The sequence below is a fragment of the Strix aluco genome, chromosome W (genome assembly GCF_031877795.1).
Source record: "Strix aluco isolate bStrAlu1 chromosome W, bStrAlu1.hap1, whole genome shotgun sequence".
In the NCBI taxonomy this organism is placed as follows: domain Eukaryota; kingdom Metazoa; phylum Chordata; class Aves; order Strigiformes; family Strigidae; genus Strix; species Strix aluco.
Window position 1 is genome coordinate 363840 of NC_133970.1, and position 22971 is coordinate 386810.

At 43.2% G+C, this 22971-nt stretch overlaps 2 protein-coding genes across 13 annotated transcripts in view; one reads left to right on the forward strand and one right to left on the reverse strand.

The window, feature by feature from the left end:
* The window catches only part of LOC141917863 (alpha-protein kinase 2-like), an 89368-nt gene that overhangs the window by 63905 nt on the left and 2492 nt on the right, over nucleotides 1–22971 (forward strand). The window lies entirely within an intron of this gene.
* Nucleotides 19047–22971, reverse strand: part of LOC141917864 (E3 ubiquitin-protein ligase NEDD4-like) — a 176091-nt gene continuing 172166 nt past the window's right edge. For all 9 annotated transcript variants that reach the window (XM_074811492.1, XM_074811488.1, XM_074811491.1 and 6 more), the window contains one exon: nucleotides 19047–22856. In XM_074811492.1, the coding sequence (XP_074667593.1) occupies nucleotides 22754–22856 (103 nt within the window). In that variant the 3' untranslated portion in view covers nucleotides 19047–22753. The remainder of the gene's footprint in view (nucleotides 22857–22971) is intronic.

The window sequence follows — 22971 nt, forward strand, 5'->3', positions numbered from 1 at the left end:
AGCCTACACATTTCAGGCAAAGCATTAAATAAATCACAAACCACAGCAAAATAAACTACCTAGTAATGGACATTTACAAAGAACATAAGATTTCTGTAACTTCCCTTCCTTCCTCTGTTTTACCAGGAGGTCAGCAGCTGCCCTCTCCCCGTACAGCCGGCTCTGAGCACTGAGTGGCCTGGCCATAAACCTGCCCTGCATTACACACAGTATTTTTCTGAATTTGGGTCAGTGAATATCAGTTCACTATGCTGCTGTATAGCAATTTCTTTTTGTCTGGCAGCCATTAAACGCTTGGAATTTAGGCAATATGCCATAAACGGTTCTCTGGTCAGAGAGACACGTATCACAACCTCTCTCTTGTCTGTGACTTCAATCTCTCCATACCTCGTTAGGTACTGACATACACACATGTGATACAGAAAGGTTAGTCTCAGAATGGTAAATAAAGGCTAGTCATTTCAAAACTATTGCCCTAAATCATTTTGGATTCAGGAATCACCACAGTCAATCAAACCTTTGCTCAGCAGTGGCCTGTGCCACCTACCTCAGGAAAGACAAACCCCATTCAGCATTTGCTACCTTCTCTGGTCTCTGGATTAGTTTAATACCTTACTAAATTCTGCTCATACGTATTCAGGTATCTGCACGGAGCTCTGCAGTCAGCACAGCTGTCCAGAGCTTCACCTGCAGGTTTCCTCAGCAGCAGCCGTGATGCATCAGGACACAGAGTCATTTGAGGGGAGCAGCCACCACCTTGTCTTTAACGCCACGGGAGCTGCACATAGAGCAGAGCTGACAAGGCTGATGGAGATGAGGATAGGCAACTTCATTCTTTTTTTTGTATTTGCAAGTAGAAGAACTGTTTCAGTCCCCTTCTCAGAACTTAGGGGAGCCTTCAGTGGCCTGAAAACCGTTAATCACCGGTGTAATGAGCTCAGCCCCGCTCAGCCCCGCCATCCCCTTCCCGCCTCCGGCGCTGCCTGAGGGGGCGGGTGGGGCGGGGCGGGGCGGGGCCCAGCCGCGGGCGGCAGAACCTTCTGGAAGGCGCTGGGCTGAGGGTGGGGGTCTCGGCTGAGGGGACACCGGTGTGGGGTTTGAGTGTGGCCGGTCCCTCTGGGTGCGGTGCTGCTGCCGGAGGCAGGGCTGTGGCGGCAGAGCCGTCCTGGCTAGCCTGGCAGGGGCTGAAACCAAACTGCCCCTTTCTGAAGGAAAGGTTGGGCTGCCCGTGGGTTTGGTGAACTCCGCTCCACGGCCAGCGCTGACGCAGGTAGTGAAGAGACTGTGGGAGAGACCGTTAGAAGTAGGGTAGAAAGGGTGCTTGGTACCTTTTGTGTGCTGCACCCAGCTATAATTAATCGTTATTTTAACTTCTCAGTCTCTGGTGAAGTCCATTGTGGATGTCGGCAGTCACAGTGTGCATTCCCCCTGCCTTTTCTTGTGCTTCAGGTGAAATCTTTCAGCTTACACAGTTAAAAAGGATTCAGTATAGACTTCCACACACTTTCTACTCTTTTGATAAAAATTGAAGATGTAAAAATCGGTTTGACCTCTTGAAAAGTCATGAAGACTGTTTTTATAATTCCCTGTTGACACTTTAACCTATCCTTCCTCTGCCAGCTTGACCTGGCTCTGGTGTGACTGGAAAAAGAACTCCCTACAGCTGGGCTTTATACTAAAAGTGCATAAAGTAAAACTAAGAAGGAGCCAAGATAAGGCAGGGTTTGTTTTTTGTGGGTTTTTTTTTTTTTTTTTTTTTTCCCCCCTCTCTATATTCCTCTGCACCTATTCCCCCAATTAAACAGAAAAATAATGTAGCTATAGCATGAATGTTTTGGAGACAGAGTGATGACAAAGCAAAAAACCCAGGTGTTTATGTGACATTGCAGACACTTTACTTACTAAATGTAAACTTTACACAGATGTCATATTTAGTCTAATCAGATCATTTACTAACTCATTTACTATCCTATGCAGCATGAAATTGAATTTCACATGGTTATTCTAGTCCTGAATATCACAGCTCTGCTGAACTGAAGTAATATTCACAAAATCCTGATTTCAAGACCTCAGAAAATGAATCTGCTGTTTCTTTTTCTAGTCTGTCTCTATGCATAATGGCCGTTCCTCTAAACAGAAAGTGTCTCTAGGCAGGGTATAGGCTTCTCAGGTGCAGCTGGTCTTTCTTTGCTTAGATTAGCACAGGTGCTGAGCATGAGGCATCGTAAGTTCTCTTTGTGTGTTAAAAGATATTTCTACAGTGAAAAGAGGATTAAAGCAGGGAGAAAAGGAAGGTAGCTGGTCCTGTAAGAGTTGTAGAGCTCTCTCCCTCTTTCAACTAAAAGTTTATTTGTTAAATTGGTAACTGGAGAATACTATGGAAAGGATTTTCTTTCAGTGGGCAGAAGCTGGTTTTCAGCTGGAAGCTTGAATGGCTTTAGCATTTGTCAGCTGGCCAGTGGTAACTATGAGCAGTTCACATGTTGCTGGTAACTTGCACATAGAAACAGTGGGTGAGTGAAACACGGAGCTTGAGCTCAAGATAAAAGTAGGTAGTAGCGATTCCTGGCCTACACTCAGAATCGCAATATTATTTAACAAAAATATTGAAAGAAGAATTATTAATCTGCTTTACAGGCTATAGAAACAGGGTTGAGAGTTACACAGGTGCTTAGACTAAACAGGAAGTTAGCACATCTTCATTAAGATCAGGTGTGAGGGTGGCTCAGGCACCTTCCCAGAGACTACTGAGTCTCTAAAGTGATACTTGGTGTGGCTAGGTCTTCAGAATAGTCTCTGTTAAATCAGAGAAGCTTTCCTACTGTACTTGGTATTAAACTTACTGGATAGTAACAGCTCTGGAGTTTCTGAGACTGCTCTTCTGGACTGAATCAGCTGGAACGAGTAAGCTTTCAACTGACAGGTAAGTAGACTTTTAATCTTTGATTGTAATGGGATGACTCTGAGGTTCCAGTCCTCAGCAATTAAAGCAGGAGGTGGTGTTCCTTGGCATGTGTTAGATTTGATGCCCTTTATAGAATGGATATCTATGGGAAATGAGTTGGATCAGAAGTAAATCACCAGAAAATTTGTGCCCCCCCCCATCTTTATGTTACCTCTGAGGTTGGAATAAAAAAAGTGTGTGTTTAATGGAATCTGAGCTGGCTTTGTGTTTCGGCCTCTGGATGGCCTGGGTAGGTGTGACAGTGTCTGGGTCCCTACCACTGCTGTGGGTTTTGTGTTCTGAAGGGGAGGAAGGCTTTCTGGGTGAGGTCATTTGTGACAGCCTAACAGGGCGTTTTCAAAATGAGCTCTTGGAAACCGGAGGGTTTGCAGTCTGCTAATTAAGCAGTGTGGCACAGAGCTCCCAAAAGTATTTTGCTGAGGTGTAATCCCAAAGATGGTGTTGATGGACTGGGCTAAGGCATTCATGTCCCAGCAACTTAGAAGGTCTAGGCCTTACTAATACCCATTTGATGTTTACACTAGCATGAGCATTGATAGATGAACTTAACTGTGTGTGAAACAGGAATATTGATGCTGGAGCCCCAGTGGCTGAGACAAGAGGTCATCTTTGCCCTTGTTTGCGAGTCCTCCTTGCCTCCTTTTGTTGAAAGGTGGGAGGATAACTCCAGAGTGCCAGATCTCATGCAGGTGTCAAGGGATTGTCAGTCAAAATGTGGTCTGGTATGTCGTGAAGCTGAGGAGGAGGCGGCTTGATTTAGATGAGTTTTGGTGAGGTGCTATTGCAGCCCAGGTGGTGTTTGGAGGCTGGTATTTAGGGGTGTGGCAGAGCAGATTCGTTACGAGGGGCAGCTTGGAGCCCTGAGTGATGTTGTGCTAACCTGTGCATCATGAGTTGTGTCTGGTGTAGCGGTTAACCTCGTGGGGTGGTTACCCTGTCCAGTGTGCAATGCCTGTGTAAATGCTTTTCTGGGGTAGTGCCCCACAGCTCTGGAATTGTTTTACTTTTTTAAAGTGAGTATTCTCCACAAAGCTTCAGGGCATGCTTTTGCTGGTGTTTGAGAATAAAATTCTATACCTCACCATGAAATACCTGCCATGAAAACAAAAAAATTCAGTAATATGGTTGTTCCTTGTGCACATTCTTATAGTACACAGTTGAGATGTGACTCTCTGCAAATGTGGGCTTGTTTTCAGAAGGACCTTGAGCTCGGTGTAAAGAGTTTGTCAGTGTGTCATTGGGTGGGGAGGGGAGTTAAGTGATTGAATGCATGAGCTCTGTAAGAAAAACACCTGGCTCTTCTAAGCTATTAGGAGTTGGGTGCAAATAATAGGAATTAGCTGCCTGTGTAATCACATACCAGTTCAGATCACCAGAGCTTTAAATGCCATGACCTCACTAGTTTTCCAGGTTATATGATGTTGTGCTCAGAATACAGTTAAAAGAAAAATGAATTTGAGACTTCCTTTTTTCTGTGCTTCACTTCTTAATATCTCATGGTGTGTATTCAGTTCTTAATATCTCATTGCGTGTGAAGATGAGCTTTTTTTTAAAGGGGAAAGAAGTCGGGGAGAAAGGATTCTGTTTAGTTTGCAACAAATGCCCGCTTTAAATATCTATGTCTTGAAAACACTGTTCTTTGGAGATGCTGCTGAGATGTTTCAGTATTTTTTTGGTATCTGCTGTATTAGCCTATAACAGTCCCTATAGGGATTATATTTCATAGCCACTGTATAGCCCCCATAATGCAGTACGACACCGCTCTTTTACTGACTCATTGATAACATCTTGCTGTAGTTTCTCAGAACACAAAGCATATATCTAGGCTACAATGTTCTCTACATCACAGGAACTTTTTAAAATATATGTTTAGTCTCAGAGGACTTGTCTTCAGCTGAAGAAGCCTGAATTTTCTAGGGTTTTTTATTTTGAAAGCTAAAACTTCCTACTGACACTAAAATAAAACAACACTTTCCAACCTCTTGTTATTTTTCTGTTGTATTGGAAATCAATTCAACACATGCAATTCTTGTTTTAGTAATCTCAGTGAAATAATTTTTATTTTTATTAAATAGAAGGTAGGTTTGAGTTGATATAAAGATCAAGTAAAAATTAGTTATTTTCATGTCCAAGTGAAGATTCTTAAACTATGCAATTTGCAGTCATTTCAACATTATTTACTTTCAAGGCTTATTCAGGGGGTTGGAGATTATTCTCTCTGCTTACCAAATTTATGCTTGCAGGATAAATTTCTGTATGAAATGAAATTTAGAACTCACCTGTTGTTCCTAGAATACTCTTGAAAACTTGTTTTTTCTTCTGAGGAGGTTTATTATGACTGGAAAAAGCAGAACACCACATACACAAATCTTAATCTTTATCCCCAGTGCAAAGTGGGTTATTTCCTCCAGATTTTAGGTGATGTTTTTTCAACTTACATTAGAACGCTATCCTACTGCCTGTGTCATGCAGCTGCCCCTAGCACTGTGTGGTAGGAATGGCTCCGTACAAAGGTGGCATTTCTATCTGTTGTGCCAAAGCCAGGGTGCAAGTGCTGCTCTGGGGGCAGAACAGACCCTTTCCGTGCAGTCTGGCTTTGTTAAAGATTACTTGGTCTGAAATGGCAAGCGCAAGCCCTCTCTTAGGTTCGGTGACTGCTGTGGGGAGTACTTCTCTGGGACTTGTCAGTCTGGGCTGTTGTGTGCCCTTGTGATAGGGCTTCACTTCTGAGGGTGGCATTTGGCAAGGTCTGTTCTCTAGAAGAATTCATTGCAGTTTCAGCACTTGTTTGGTCACTTGGAGCCCGTTCTGCTGTTACGGCTGTAGAGGCTGTTGGGTCTTACAAGCAGAGTGCTGTCCTTTGGTGCCTCTGGGATAAAAGAGGTTGTAACTGTGATACTTGGACACTCTCTGCAGGCTGACAGTGTGCTAAACTGAGGTACACGCTAACACTGCGTGGTCACTGATGCGGAGAGGAACATACATTTTAATGTTGTGAAATATGCCTTCTGGTGGGGAAAATGCACGTGTGTTTCCAGTGTGACTGATGAATTGAGGTATGGTATTCTCATGGATAGCTTGTTGGAGCTATTTCACGTACGTGAACTTGAGAATGTTAAATATTAATCATTCTTATCAGCCCTGTGAGCAGTAAGCCAGTACTCTGTTTTAACTTCAGGTAAATGAACAAACGCTCTGGGGTGATTCATGAAACTAAGTGGCTTGTGTAGCAAGATTCAGTTTGTTTCACAATTCTTAAATGCTAGTGGAACATAAAGTCCCACTTTAATTTAGGATTGGCGAGTAACTCAACCAGACACAAGTACCATACTGCTGTGACAAGCAAGTCTGGGAAATTCCTGAAGTTCGTTGAAGATAATTTCTAGTCTCAAGTACTCAGTGAGCCAGCTAGGAAAGATGCCCTCCTACACTTACTGTTTGTGAGTAGAGGAGGGCTTGTGGGAGGTGTGATGGTAGGTGGCTGCCTTGGCCACAGTGATCATGAAATGGTAGAGATTAAAATTTTTGGTGTAATGAGAAAGAAGGTCATCAGAGTTGCTACCCTGGATTTCAAGAGAGCAGACTTTAAGCTACCCAGGCAGCCAGTTAGCAGTGTCCCCTGAGAAACTGCTTTTGAGGGCTTTGGGGTCCATAAGGGTTGGTCAGTTTTTAAGAACCACTTTTTTTAAATAACTTTGCACAGGAGCAGGCAGTCCCATTGTGTTGGAAGTCAAGTAATAGGGGCAGATGACCAGCATGGCTGAGCAGGGAGTCTTCTTGGATGATCTCTGGAAGCTCAGTCAGGCTTTGTAGGAAGATTACAGAGCTGCAGTTTGCCAGCAGTATTCCTGAGGGCTCGATTCTAGGGCCAGTGCTGTTCGACACTTATCAGTGGTCTGGATGCAGGAGTTGAATGCACCATTAGGGTGTTTGCTGATGATACTAAACTGGGTGGGAGGTGCTGTTGACTCTCTCAAGGGACAAGAGGCCTTGCAGAGGGATCTAGATAGGTTGGAGCATTGGGCAATCATCAGCGTCATGAAATTAAACAAGTTCAAATGCCAGATTCTGCGCAGGGGACAGAGTAATGCCAGAGACAAGTATAAACTGGGAGGGGAGTGGTTGGGGAGCAGCCCTGCAGAGAGGGCTCTGGGGGTGCTGGGGGGCAGCAGCTCAGCAGGAACCAGCAGCGTTTCCTGGCACCGGGAGGGCAAACAGCATCCTGGGGGCATCCAACCCAGCACGACCAGTGGCCAAGAGTGGCAGTTATCCTGCTGTATTTAGTGTTGGTGTGGCCTCACCTGGAGCACTATGTGCAGTTCTGGGCCCCACAATTTTAAAAAGGATGTGAAGGTCCTAGAGTGTGTCCAGAGGAGGGAACAAATCTGGTGAGGGGCTGGAGGGCAGGTGCTGTGGGGAGCGGCTGAGGGCTCCGGGCTTGTCTCGCCTGGGAGAAGGGGCTGAGGCCGAGCTCAGGGCTCTCTGCAGCTCCCTGGGGAGGGGATGGGGAGAGGGGGGTGCTGAGCTCTGCTCCCCGGGATCCAGGGACAGGACGCCTGGGAAGGGCTCAGAGCTGCGCTGGGGAGGTTCAGACTGGACGAGAGGAAGTATTTCTTCACCCAGAGGTGGTCAAACCCTGGAACAGGCTTCCTGGAGAGGGGGTCGCTGCCCCAGGCCTGTCGGTGTTTAAGAGGCGATTGGACAATGCCCTTAACAACAGGCTTTAACTTTAGGTCAGCCCCGGAGGGCTCAGGAGTTGGACCAGATGGTTGTTGTAGGTTCCCTCCAGCTGAAATATTCTTTTCCAAAAGGTGTGTGCACAAGCTACCTTGATTCTATATAGTAATATGTATTAAGTGAAAGTAAGAAAAAAATGGGATGATCTATGTTGAATTGGTGTGATAATGTGATCTTGAGAAAACAAGCTATGCCCAGAATGGCACTGAAAAATCCAAGCAGGGTTAGTTACCTCTCTTCTAGCCATGTCTGATTTCTTCCTGTTGAAGCACTGAGAAAATAGCATCACTGGTATGGTATCACTCGTGGTAGGAGTACTGAGCATTAGCTGTGTGGGAAGATCATATGATCTTAGGATAATTCAGGCTGGAAGGGCTGTCAGGAAGACTCTAGCCCAGCCTCCTGCACCAAACAGCTGTAGTGTCAGACTAAGCTGGTCAGGGCTTTATCCAGTTGGATCTTGAAATCTACCCCAGATGGAGACCTCACAGGCTCCGAGCAACCTGTTCCCAGCTTGAGCAGATGTAATCCTGTAGGTCAGCTGCGTAACTACCAGATACCAGACAAAATAACATTAAACTACTGCTCTTTGACCTGAAATACTCCTTGGGAAATTGGTAACGCTGTTGCCTGGTTTTGGACCTACATGCAGAACATCAGTCTGTTCTTTCAACTGTTGTATGTCAGACCATGTCAGGTGAGCTGTGTTGTCAAAGAGCAACCTGCTCAAATCAAGGTACGCTTAGCAGGAGCGGAGATGTCTGTTCTGGAAGTGTGCAAGAAGTAATGGGCAGTGGCTAAAGGGCCAGGGTGACCAGGAGTTGCGTGCTTTGTTCCACAGGATTATCAGTTTTGTGGGCGAGTAGCACTGGCCAGTGTGTTCTCCTGTTTGCTGATGAACAAAACAGAACATTTGAAGTGTGTGCCGTGAAAATGATTGTTTCTTCCTTAAGGTTTTTGCAGTCTCAGTGAAAGATAAATGAGAAATTGATGAAGCAGCACAAGGAAACAATAAGAACTGGCATTCTCTTGAGTACACTGGCAGCCTATCTGCCATGGTGTGTTGTGGGTTTTTGTATTTTTATTCTAAGTGGGTGGGTTTTTTATTTGTGTAGCTTCATGAAGAAAGAGACAATACAGAGGATTTTGAAGGTTACTAATACATCAGTACTCTCTAAAACCAAGTATCTGTTCTATCAGATGTGGAAGAATGGAAGCACTTCATGAAAAATGGAGCTAGCAGGTGCTGGTTCCCTTTCCAAGTGGTAGGCAGCGCTGCCGTGTCAGTGTTGACTGAGAGCGGGTAGCTAGTGTGAGGCAGGGCCGCAGAGGCTTTGAGAAGAGGAAGAGCTTGAGCAGGTTTACAAAGAGTAAGATAATGTCATCAAAGCAGTAGGTGAGGAATAGTTGAAACAACATTTAACTTTTTTCTTTTCTTGATTTTAAACCTTAAGCCTGCTGTTTAGGTCATTCCTTGGCACGATTACAGTGAGGGTAGTGATACTGCTTGCTAGGGGCCGCAGAAGAGGATAACTCAAATGGCAGAATCGTTAGCAAAAGCTGATTAAAAAGAAGATCAGAGGTAGTAATTAGGATATCGCACACTCAGTTTTCTGAAGTTACTTTGAGGCTTATTTCAAAATCTGAGGAATATTGACTGCGAAGCGAGTTATTTGTATTTTGACAGTTAATGACTTAAAAGATGTTAGGAGGGGAAAAAATTCTACTCTTACAACTTTTCTCAGATCTATCTGAGACCGTGTTACATGCCCGCAATAGCAAAGTAGTCTAGAGGACAGCCTGTCTCGTTTGCAGGACAGACTGTGAAGACTTTCAAACTTGCATGATTTGTTATTTGTAAAATTGCAAGAGGGGGGTGTGTGAATGTCTTGGGCTGTCCAAGCCTCTTTCTCACCCCCACCTGCACCGCTGTGGTTTACAGTGGTTCTGTGGGAGTACCAGGTGCTGCAGAAGGGTGTGGGGTTGTAACAGGGGAGTGCCAGGGCTCCGAGGGAGCGACCGGAGGCTCCCTGTCCTAATGCCTCTGCAGCAGGATCTGGCTGCACTACAGCAGAGCGTGTTGGGTGTGAGGAGAGTTGGAACCAACTGTTGTGACCTTGGCTGTGATAGAAATTGGTGAATATTTTTGAGAAAACCACATGGCAGCACCACTGGCAGAAGCATTCCTGACAATTTCCATGGGGCCTGCATTTCACTCAGTGTGTACTATTGCAGCAGACAGTTATTGTAGGAATTAAAGGATTTTGCTGTAAAGCGTAAAGGTGAGTGACTCTGTTACAAGGAGCATGGGATACAGTTATCGCAAAGTCAGGCAGTGTCAACCACAGGTTTGCAAGAACTGGCCCCAAAGAGTGAGGTTTTCTTCAAAGGAAATTTTTCTGAAATATGCATCATTTGGCAAAATATTTCAACTCAACTGCCACTTTCAAACCTAAAAAAGCTTCTATTTAATTTATAATTACATTTTTATTTAACTCTTGAAAGCTGGCATGAATTTGCAGTTTGACTTAAAAGATGTTGCTTTTTAAGTTTTGTTTAAAATTATTATACTTTTTGTTCTATTAGCATTAAGTTTTGGGTTTTTTTTAATTCAGCTTTCAGATACTATGGTTGGGAGCAGGAGAACAGGAGGAAACAGCACAGACCAGCGAAGGGTACTATGTATTCTTGTTTGAGTTCTCTGATCCAGCATCTATTGAAGTGATGCAAATTGGAAGTGATGGGTATTAAGTCCTTAATTTTTAATAAAAATCAACATTCTCTCTCAGTTTCCTTAATTCAGCTATTTTAAGGACAGATTTTTCAGTTCAGAGGACCTCGTGTCCCTTGCATGACCATTTTAACAAGCTCATTTGATTGGCCTATTAAAACTGGTGGTGTGACAGTTTAAAGACTTTTTAAATCTTGTTAGCTATACCTGATGAGTGAATGTACATACCTAGTTTATGTCCTGTCTGACAGACTGTAATAAAGTGTAGAAGTTAGTGCAAAAAAAGAAATTATGATAGTGGGAAAGAATTGGAATGCTTTTGTGTGGAAGAAACTACGCATCCCAAATCTGAAGGATGCCATGGCCTTCAGAGAAGGGAAATCTGCTTGATAAGGGGCTTCTTGCATTTGCAAGAAATCTAGCAGATTCTTAAAGAACTGAAGCTGACAAGGTGAAAGGGCAAGTCTTCGTATAACCAAATATCAACCTATGGGAGAGAAAAGAAAATGGAGGCAATAGTTGTCAGTTTGGTCTCTAGGAGTTTCTCAAGGATCTATAGTGGGCTTTTCAGTGTGTTTTAGGATAGGATTCACATTTCACAATGTGAAGGGTTTTGCTGAATCCCTGGCTTGAGTTTTTTTTGGGTGTTGTTACCCTCCTGCCCCCCATTTTGGTCTGCCAATAGAAACTGATAGCCAAGAACAAACAAGCTACTCGGTAGATGACCAGATGAACTGACTGTTTGGTCGTTGGACTCCTGTCCTTCAGGATATGGACAGATGTGCTCAAACAAAGCTATTTAAACAGATGCCAGTGGCACAGATAAAAGGTGGTATGGATATATATGTGTATATATACATTAGCCTTAGAGGCAATAAAGAAAAAAGGAATGAAGAAAGGCTTTTTTTATTAGTGACTGTCCAACAGGAAAACCTGATAATTCTTTCTGCAGATTAATTTAGTGACAGTCAAATGAATCTCAATTTTCTCCATTAAATGCCACTCATGCTGGTATTCCGTTGTTGTTAGATATTGTTAATTTTTAAAATGTTTTGGATTTTCTCAGGTAACCCTTATTTGTGCATGCAGTAGGTGTAGAGAGACCTCTGACTCCCCTGGAGATTGTGGTTGTTTCCCTAGCAGCTTGATGTGGACTGCTACTTATGCTAGCAGTCTGACTAGTTCTTCCTTCATTCCCCAACACTGTCTTATGGTGCCTGGTTTCTTTTTCTGGGCAAAAGATGCTTGGGTCCATACCAGAGTATTTCTGTATTAGTTGCTCAGAGTATTTCCATATTAGTTGCTGTAGATTAAACTGTCATTTAGTACAAAATGTAAGAAACTGTTGCTTCCTAAACTGTGGTGAATATAACCACCCCCTGAAGTGCTTTGAACTGCTTCTGTTCTTTTTTTTGGAGTTTAGGTATTAGTGCTAGGCTTGGTTTTGATAGTTATTTGTCCTGTGAACAAAGGAGAAGAGTAAGGGATGCAGTATGCTCAGACTTTGTGAACAAGAGCTAAAAGAAGTTTAGGAGTGGATATAGCACAGTTTCTTCATCCCTTTCTTTTCCTGTAGAGCCAGGTGAAAGCTGTGTAAGGTAATGTTAAGAAAATGGATCTTTGGAGTGAAGTTGGAATGAAGTTGGTGTTGCTCAGAGCCAAGTCTGATTCTGTATTTACTGCTCCCTGCAACTACTGGGGGTGAAAAATTATGCTTTTATCACCAGAAATGGGCAAAAACAACCCCCTGAGGTTCTTGTACTGATAAAAGACTGTTTGCCATACAACAGGTAATTTTGTAGTAAAGCTAAGCAGAAATTGAGATGATGATGATGATGACCTTCACAAATCTATGATTGTATATGGTAGAGTTACCACTGTGTATTGGGTATGTATCACCAAACCTTATTTCAGGGATTTGATGTGCTCTGTGAACGCTTCAGGGGCCAGAAATTTGGTAACTGGATCTGATCTGAGTTTTCTGGCTCCTGCATTCAAGGCCTGAGAGAGGCTAGACACAAAAGCAACTGTTAAAAATCCTAAGGAGGAGGGGTCTCCTTGGGAAGCAGGGGTATATTTTCATTTAAATTGGAGATGAAGCAAAATCTTGCTTCCAGGAATCCACATTGAGGGAGATTGACATTTTGGTCGAACTTCTGGTTTAGAAGAACTGATGCTGGCTTTCTTCAGTGTTTGTCTCTACTCTTAGGTCCTGATTAATTTCTCTGTGTTCTAAAAGCCACTGAAGGGACTACAATGCTGGTGACAGTTCACCATAAAAGATTTCCTTGGCAAACAGTACATCAGCATCTCCATTGTTCTGAGAATTCAGAGCCCAAAAAATCTGAAGATAGTTGCATTTTTTTTTTTATATCTTACTAGAGTTCTTAACCAGTTCTTTATGCCAGTGTGCTGCCAAGCTGTTGTTAACAGCAGGTAAGAGCCTTTGCCCCTGTGCTTCAGCTGTTCCGGTTCGTGTTCTTCTGGTTCAGTGCCACTGCCCGCGTGTAGGCCAGAGAGCATTTGTCAAATCTAGGTTGTTTCTGAGGAACACTTTGATTTGTCTGGGGCTGCTTCCTTATGTAACGCTGCCTGCCTTTCTGTCTTGAGGACTAATTCTCCCTGAATATTGGGTGATTTGCAAACTCTTTTATTAGGGTTGGTACTGCTGTTACAAAGAAAAGGCGAAAAGGAGTGACAAGGGAGATGTTTCCTGCCTTGCTATCAAATAACAAAGTCCTTTATAAAAAGGGGCAAAAAAGAATTTGTGATTTGGACTACATGCTCCTATTTTCTTTTTTTTTTTTTTTTTTTTTAAATAAAAAACCAACGCTGGGGGCACAATTGGGAAATAGAATCCAAGATGTGCATGTTGAGATCATGTGTAATCACAATTTCTATTTACATTATTATTAAATAATCAGAGGCAGTGAACCATCTGCATGCTTGATTAGGAAGCAGAAGTGTTTAAAACTTGGCAATTTTCTTAAAAGCTGTTGTTCAGAGAAGTAAAGCACTGGAGCAAGGGAAGATACTGGTATGGTAGAGAAAATGTCAGTTGTGGGAACGAGTAGCCCTCAATTCCTTGAACTCTAGATGGACTGCCATCTAGAAATTCCTACACTTGCACAAAATATTAATCTCTAGCTGCTTCAAAGTGGGTTTTTTGTTTTGTTCTGTGTCAAGAAACCCTTAAAACTAAAGATGTGTTCTGTATCAGCATATGGAAATATTTAGAGGTACAGCAGAGAAGTGTCTGTACACTGCATGCGACTAATATTTGCCAAGTATTGATCTAGCCCCCATCTCTGTTATCCTTTAACTTTAGTCCAAGGTTCAAAGTTTACCTTTTGTTTAAAAACTGATTTCACAGGGAGGTCGTGTCCTCTAGCTAATCCAGTAGTGATAGAGGTCTGTAAAATGAAAATTGAGTTTGCCACAGCTTGGAGGAGATCTCTGAAGGCCAGACAGGACACCTCTATGCCGTAGAGACATGTGGATATCCACACACAGAGCAGTACACAGTGAGCCTGAAGGAGTGACAAAATGGAGTAATTAGTCCAAATTAGCAGAACAAGCAGGAGCCTCATGTTTGTCCCACCTGTTTCTGCACATAGGCAGCAAAAATGACATTGTGGTTGTAACTTGTGCAATTGCATCTCTGTTACCTTAAGCTGGCAAGATTGAATAGAAGAATACTGGAAACCAGAGTACAAATGTGACTTTCTGATCTTTGCACATGTTACTGGGTAACCTGTGCCAGGGCCTCACCACCCTCCTTGTAAAACATGTCTTCCTTATGTCCAATCTAAACCTGCCCACCTTCAGTTTAAAACTGTTACCCCCCTGTCCTATCCCTACACCCTGATCAAGAGTCCCTCCCCCCTTTCCTGTAGCCCCTTTCAGCACTGGGAGGCCGCTCTAAGGTCCCCCTGGAGCCTTCTCTTCTCCAGCTGAACACCCCCATCTCCCTCACCCTTTCTCCACAGCAGAGCTGTTCCACCTCTCAGATAATTTTTGTGACTCTGCTCTGGACCCGCTCCAACAGGTCCACGTCTGCTTGCACTGGGGACCCCAGAGCTGGATGCAGTGCTCTGGGTGGGGTCTCACCAGATTGAGCCGAGGGGGAGAATCATCTCCTTGGATGAAAGGATAATGTCCATTTTCTCAGGCCTGAGCATCTAAAAGCTAGGCACAGATTAAATCTAAACTTGCATGGTTAACCTGGTAACGCTCCCTGTGAATGTATATCATTCCTTATTTTATATTCCCAGTCTTATTCCTGGGACCTAACCCAGAAACCAGGCTTCCTTGGTTTCAGCAAAGTCAATGGCTGTTGACTGAACAGCACCACACATCATCCAGGGATTTCTTTGCAAAGTCTTCAGCTTCCCGAGCGCTCAGACCTGCAAACCCGCTGTGTGTCTGTCTCCCGTTCACATGTGGGTAACTGGATCACAGGAGGAGCTGGGTACCCGCACGGCCCTGCTGGATCTGGCCTCAGCCAGTGGAAAATCCAGCTGCTAGCAAGGTGGCTATTGCCGTCCTCTTTGCTTTCATAGTGTAACTTGCTGCAAATAGTAGATGTTTCAACCAGCTGCTAGGTTATTAGCCAAAATATTGTGGCAAATTATTAGAATGCTTAAATTTGAAAATATTTGAATTTGAAAAAATCAGATACAGACATAAAATTTTAAGGTGATTGCACTGTTATTTACGCTACTGAGAGAATTATCAGAGATGAAAATGTACTGAAATTTAAAGTCAAAACCTTTTATTAACAAGGTTAAAATATGACAGTCAGGGTAAAAGATAATAGATTTAGAAGAGTGTATATTTGTAATGAATGTATCTTAAGTTTATACTGAATTGCACTTTAAACTTAAGAGTCTAATCTGTCAAGTTAATGAAACGCCCACAGCAAATGGCAGAAATGTGGGGAGAAAATAGCGGATGCATTTGAGCAAGAATAAATTGAATTTGAACAAGGCTCTCAATCTAAAGCTGGGGAAAATAGTCAGTGGTAATCATCAAGAGATTATTTATCTTTGATCCTTGTATTGGAGATGTGTGAAACGGGAGCGTTTCCTGTTGGGTTGCCATAGCGAACCCGGGGTGCCTCCTTTCTTGTGATATTATGTAGGCATGTAAATGACAGTGGGTTTTATGTGGAGTCAGCCTTGGAATCAAAGAAAGACACAAAATTCAGCTTGTCATTCAGTTGGATTTAAAATACTAAGGTTGCTGAAGCAGAGAGGAGGTTGGCTCTGAGAAGAGGGTATGGGACAGATTTTTAAAAGGCATTTCAGTCTTTTGCGATTGCCAGTAGGTTTTCAATGCCCAAATACTCATTAGATATAGCTAAGTCTTCAACAACAACTGTAATTCTCGCATGCACAATTGCTCTGCTGTGTTATCCCTACTTAATATACTTGATGAATTTCTGGGCTTAGCATATCCTAGCTGCAGGGTGTCTCGGCTCTGTGGAGTGGGTGAAGTTGAGCCAGGCACAAGGCACAGAGCTGATGCTTCAGTGGCGGCGGGTGCCTGGTGCTGCTTTTGTCTCTAGCTACACCCTGGAAGTTGTTCTGCACCAGAATTGCAGTAGGCAGGTTCAAGTGTTACCAGAAGTTCTTTGCCAGCCTGCAGGGCTGATGGACTTGCTGTTCAGGTTGTCGCTGGTGACACAGATATGACTGTACTTCTTGCTGGCTTTATCTCCCCTTGGCTGGGTCCTGCGCCGCTGTCAGGACTGGTTTCCACGCGAGGGAACCAGCTCCAGGGGCTGTTTGTGTCAGGCTTTCCTGAGGGACGCTGTGTGAGGCCCAGGCGCGTGTCAGAACCTGTGCTGGCACCCGCAGCAGTTTGCTGGGGTGTTGCTCTGAGCCTTCCTGCTGGGAAGCCGTGGCAAGCGGAGGAAACCAGAGACCTCCCCACTGCGCACGCAGAGACAGCAAGAGGTGTCTGGGGAACCCGGGGATGGACAGATAAAAGATAAGAGGTGTCGGGTTCAAAACAAAGGGAGGAACCATCACGGACACTGTGCTCAAGCAGCTGTAAATACTAGACTTTCCCATGACACCAGAAACTATTTATTTAAAAGATATATCTGAATTCTATGGTTATTCATGTGCAAAGAAGAGGAAGGCATCACCGCTGTAGCAGGTCCTTGAGCTGCACATCAGTCACGTTTGGGAGTGCATTTGCTCGAAGCGCTGCTATTTGCCCTACTCTTAAGCTGCTTTGGCGGAATTTGCAAAACAGATACTTGTCCAGCTGGACCTTTGTTTTGATCCGATATGGTGGTTTTTATTAATGACAGCAAGCTTAAAAAGGAAAAGGAATTAATTTGGATAGTGTAGGGTTTTTCCCATGACAGGGTGGGAAGCAACCAAGTTTCAGGGCTGGAAATATGAACGTGTTCACTGCTAATACAGTTACTGCAGCGTCTCCTACGGGTGACTGCGGAGTATTGTTGATACATAGGAATTGATTTGGGGTTTGAATATATTGACATGTTTGGGGCTTTTTATTTGCTTGTTTCTCAAGGGCAACAAAACCTTAGTAGCCATATACAAATGGCATGCAGTAAGGATTTGTACAGACATTCTTCAACTACTTAGAACATTTTCTTGCCACAATTCATTTTTCATTCCAATTAGAAACACACATGGAATTCCTGTGGCTTTGTTTTGGTTTTTTTTTTTTTTGAAACCTACTGGATGTAGCTATGCCAAAACATTAATAAACACTGAGGTATCACTGGAAGAGATGTGTTTGGTTTTAGACCTCTGTTGTGAAGAGTGCTGGTTAATGCTGTGTTTCAGCATTACAGAGCTGTCAGTTTACAGTACAAAGATGTTTGCTCATGTAAATGAGTATATGAATGATACAGCTGAGTTAGTTCAGCACGAGGGAGGCCATGATATTAGCTGCGAAATGTGTCGCCTGGCTGCCTGGGAGGAGAAGATAGAGATAGGCACAAATAGAGTTTAAACAAGACAAATCAGTTGCTGCTCTGTGTTGTTGATGTAGCTGAACAGTAGAGAGACTGGTGCATTAATTAATAAGGCAGAGTAAGTAATGCTGCCATTGCAAGTAGGTGATGTGCCACAACATCACACATGTGCCCAGAGCTAACGTGGTTACAAACCCGAGTTAACAGGCTGAGGCACCTGGGGTTGGGTGGCTTTAAGAGGTCATGTGGCAGCACTGGGGAGCTCCTGGTGACAGGATTCGTATGGGCTAGCCAGTCTATTGAAAGTTGAACAGTATTCCTGATGGGGGCGGTTTCTGGGTTGTGTGAAGGGATTTTTTTTTTACCTCCTTGCCTTGGCCACCCTTGTTCCTCTGCCAGTTCCTGGACTCCTGGGTACTTGCTTAAGTGGGTGGTGGTGTGTGTCTTTTTTTACCCTTTTTTTTTTTTTCTTCCTTTTTTCACTTTCTTCAGCAAATTGCAGCTGAAGGTAGCTGCAAGAGTCTGTTATGTGACTCTGGATGTATATTAGCAGAAGTCAGATCAGAGTTGTGTGTAGACTCTGCTTCCTGTGAAGCTCAAAAGCTGGGAGACAATTTGTTACCTACTCATTCTGCGTTTAAGACTAACAGATAGTTCAGTCCATCTGCAACTCTCTTAAGCACTGATACTAGCTGAGGAGGAATGTACTGTATTCCTGAAGTGAGCTGTTAAGTCAGAAATATGACTTGTGGCAGTTGGTTGGGTTTTTTGGTTAGGTTTGGGTTTTTTTCATGGGGGTTTGTTGGTGATATGTTTTTGTGTTGGTTGGGTTTTTTTTTTAAGTTAGGCATTTGCAGTGATTAACAGAAAAGGCAACATTAGTTCCACTGCTGTTAATAAGTTGTTCTTAGTACTACAGCATCAGAATTGTAACACTGAAAATCAAAACTTTTACTAATGTGTAGACCTGCGTTGTTAAACTGAACTTTGAGTTTGTTGCAAGCAGGGAGTATTTTGTTTGTAGTACTGACGTTACTGTGGGCTGCAGGAAATTCTGCTGTAAACAGAAAATATGCAATAAAAATGATAGAATGTTCATGCTTATTTTGGGTATGGCTTAAGCAGGAAAAGTTGTGAGTGAGCTGCTTGGTGTGGTCACTGCAGAATTGGTTAATTCAGGAACAGAACTCATGGAAGTCTGGAGTATTGCAGTTCTTGTAGTGGAAATGATGATGGAAGGGAGGAGATGTGGAATTTTTGTATTTTATCTAATGACACTTCTTTAGAGAACACTGCATAATTGCTAACCTTGTATTAATTAATTGTTCAAATCTTATAGAGAAAAGTTACCTTGAATCGTGCCTTCTGCAGGTGCTCTCGGGCTTATTCTGCTGAAAGCGTGATACATGTTACTGTTTCATGAAAGTGGTGAGGATCATGGGGAAAACTTGGGAACCACTTTTACAGAATCTGGAATATGTGTATGGTGTGTTTAATCACTTAAAACCAAATCAGGTACTGATGTGACTGCACATGGGCTCCCCCAACCACACCTGGGTTGTTAAAGCCTTCCTGCAAATTGTGATCTTACAAGAGTATTTTTTTTATTAACAGAACAAAGCTTCAGTGGACAAAAATGTATTTGAAGTATAAAATGCTGTAGCTTCCATAATTCTTTATTAAATATTTAATTAAGTTGCATCATTTCATTACAACTTCATTTTGTCACATTGCGCTTTTGCTGTCAGGAAAACAAACTACAGTTTCTTTCACTGCTCCTCAGGAAATAAATGGAAAAATGACTTTTGTCCATAAACAAATCGTTTCCCCACAGTGTATCAAATCCAACCACAGTTTAAAGCTGTATTAAGTGTGAAAATGAGCATTACTTATAAGTAGTAGTTTTAAAATCAATGTTAAGGTAGTTTAGCATAATTTTGAATAGCCACCTAGCATGAGGTGATCTTACAAAAGAAAATATTATTAGACAGTGTGAATTTAATCTGGAATGTTTGACACTTTTACATGCTTGGAAGTATTAGTAATCTCAGTTTTAAATTTGATTTAAAGGTTATGTTCACAAACACAGAACATAGCTGCATTGTTTTCTGGAGTTTTCCATTGGAGTTTTGAGACTCGTAACCTGTTCACTGTTGTGTGGTTGTGACAAACGGGCCGTGGAGCCGGATGGCTCGCCAGCCTCTCTCAGTCCAGTAGAACTGATTAAAGTGTAAAACGTAACACGTGTGCCATTGTCGGTGGGTGCGTACTGTGTGTATCTTTACAGTGATGTATTACAAAATTAAGGGAAAAAAAAAAAAAGCAAGGTCTATGAAAATACCCTAGCAAAGGACAGAACCCCAGGGTGTAAGCGGAGGGTGAGCGTGGACAAGCAGACAGCCGGCAGTGTGCATCGGTGGAGGTGGGGCTGCCCATGGTTTGCACTGGTGGTGATGGGATCTCACAGGGTGCTGTGACAGACCCGAGGGGTGTGGAACATTAACGGGGTTAGAGTCCAGTTCTAGGAGTTTCCCATGTGTTATTCTTAGTGCAACATCGGAACAGATGGGTGAACTTGGAGGGATTTTTCTTTGTAATTTTATGTGCAAAAGGAAAAGCTTTTATTAAAAAGGAAATTAATGGACACTTTAAGATGTCCGATCTGGTGATCCACACTTTTTCTACTATATAGTGGTATTTAGCCCTTGCAATCACCTCTATTTTTAACTCTTAAAAGCATGGCCTGACTCTCCTGCTTGTCCTTCCTGGTGTTGACAATTCCTGGCCCTTTAATATCACATAAAATGCCTCAGGCAGAGCGGGAGCAGCGGGCTGAAGGCTGCAGCCGTGGTTAGGGGTGTGACAGGGCTGAGCACTTGGCTGTGGAGCGGTGACAGCGACTCCCTCTAATTAATTCATTAGCACATGCCAGGCTAGTGTAGCACTTGGCTCCTCTCGCTCGCAATTCACAGGTCAGCATGAAAGTCAGACATAAGATAAAACTTGTGCTAACGGAGTTGGTTGGGTTTCTTTCGTTACTTTTGGACTGGAAGATAAGCAGCAGCAATTTCCATCAGGCGTGTGTGCAAGGAGGAGAGAACGTGTTCGGTGTACAGCAAGGCAGGGCTGTGAGCCTGTGTGGGAACAGCAGGTGACAGCTGTTCACATTGTGACTGAAATCTTCACCTTAAGGCTTCTCAAGAGCAAACAAGTGATGGTTTAGGTACCACCTTTATGATCACCATTTATTAACCAAAGTAGCTGAAGAGAACCTTTTAAAATGCTGTTGGGCCACGTTGTAGGGAACAGGCTGCACTGTCAGTGTATGAGTGGTACATGCTACAAGCGGTAGCGTTAGCTGCTTTGTGGTCTAGGTGTTTCAAGTAAGTAAATGACACGTAGCTACCTCTTTTCCTAGGAAGATCCCTACAAATGTTGCTCCAGGAGGACCCTTCCCTCAGGGAGTCTGTGTAGGTCCAGCACAGGTGGGCAGTGGGGAGACCTGGGTTTGCCTCACACTCTTCACCTTCCCCCAGCTGGATGCTCAGCACCGTCTTTATCTGCTCAGGTGCAGTCTGCTCTCTCCTTAAATGGGAAGAGTCAGAAAGGAATGTCAGGAAAGATATTTGATAGAAAGTGACTCTTAACCTGTGTTCAAATAATAAAATAACCTTCCTCGTGCATCATTAGGTGTTCAACCCTTTTGCTAGCACATGACTGTGTTTGAAGGTTTTTAGCATCAAGGCTTCGTTCCAGGAGCCTCCTGAGCAACCTGTCAGTGGAGGAAGGTTTCTGCAGTGCGGCAGCACGCTCTGACACAGGCTCTGTGCGCTGGGGGGCTGAAAGAGCTGTTGGTGAGGAGGTGAACTCCGGGCTTGGCATGTGGAGTCATCTTCCTTCCTAAGGGTTAAATAGGTTCTGGGGGAAAAAGCCGACCTAGGGGTGTGTGGGCAGAACTTAGAAAAGCGCAGGTTCAGCACCCTCACACCTCCTCTAGCAGTGCTGTCACCAGTTAACCTCCGTGGATCAAATACAAATCTTTCACTTTTAATCTGTCACAAAAGAGATGCAACTCAGACATTATAGTTTAAGCATGCAACATGTCATAGGTAACAAAATCGATTAGATAGCAGTGTATATTAAATAAATCTTTGTGATTAAGTAAAAAATAAATCACAAAAACAATTGCTGAGGAACATGTCTGCAGGCTCAGCTCTACATCTGTTGTTTTTTTCCTTTTATACATCAGCAGCAGCCAAATTCACAATTGATAGATATTGCACCAGAAAGACATGTGCAGTGAGAAGGAATATAATCACATTAAGGTTTATGATAAAAAACAGATATGACTTCCATGTGTTACATAAAGTGCCTTTAGAGTTGGTGCAGTTAGAAACAAACAAAAACCCCATTGTTATTTCGGTATCATTAGCAAATGCATACAGCTGGGAGACACACCAGATCCGTTTTCCATAGCGCCAAATCACACAGTGCCAGGTTTCATTCAGAATGCCTCCCTTGCAGACAGGAAAGAGGAAAGGATCAGAAAAGAATCACTATACAAAGATAATGACAGGGTTAAGCATATTTTCCTAAAGTGATTAATGCCAACCCTACCCCAAAACGCTTTATAGTACATGTAGATATTACCAATAATGAGGCAATTTCTTTATTGAACATGAGATTTGGCATGCTATGTTATGATTCTCCCTTGACTCGTAACTATTCTAATATTTATACAAAAATGCAACATCCAGTCCATACTTCTGGATACAGAAAAATATTTATGTGCTCAATGGAAAGAGTTGCTCTCGATACACAGCCCATGTAGAGAAAATTTCCAGCGTAGCTTTCTCCTACTTTCTTAATGGTTTGGGAACACAAGGCTCAAAATGTGCTTTGAAAAAATGACACTGGCATCAAGTCTGGTATGAAATTAAGAAAAATGCTCATTTTTCCAAGTATATGATATTTAATTGTAATGAAATAAAATCTGAAAATGTCTAAATCAATTAAAAAGTAAACATGAGTTGTAATACTATACCTGTAAAATGATTAATTCCATTCATTGTCATTAGAAATTATGTAAAATATTTATTAAGGGCTTTGCCTACAGAGGCACGACATAAATAGAGTAAGTCCTGCTGAAATGTGATCCAAGTCCGTGTTCAGCGGTGGGTGATCTGCTGTGGAGGAGCCACCCGCAGACGGCAGCCCAGCGTCGGGACGCGGCAACTGCGCCGTGGTGGGCTCTGCCCCGAGCCAGCGCTGGGCAACTGTTCTGCCACACTCGCTCCCAGTCCGTCAGGCAGAGGCGAAAGTGCAAGCAGAACGTGCTTGGAGGGGGGAGAAAGTCAACGTTTTAATCCACTCCTTCAAATCCTTGAGCGTTTTCAACTGCCATAAGGAGCTTCTCTCGCAAATCTTCAAAAGATTCATAAAGAGGTAAGTCTAGGCGATTAAAGCTGAAATTTAGAAGGGAAAGACTTGTTTAATAACCCATTGCAAAACACACATAATTTTGTAAAGAAGTAGAAAAGGTTAAATTATTGGGGGGCCCTAACAGAGAAAATATCTTAT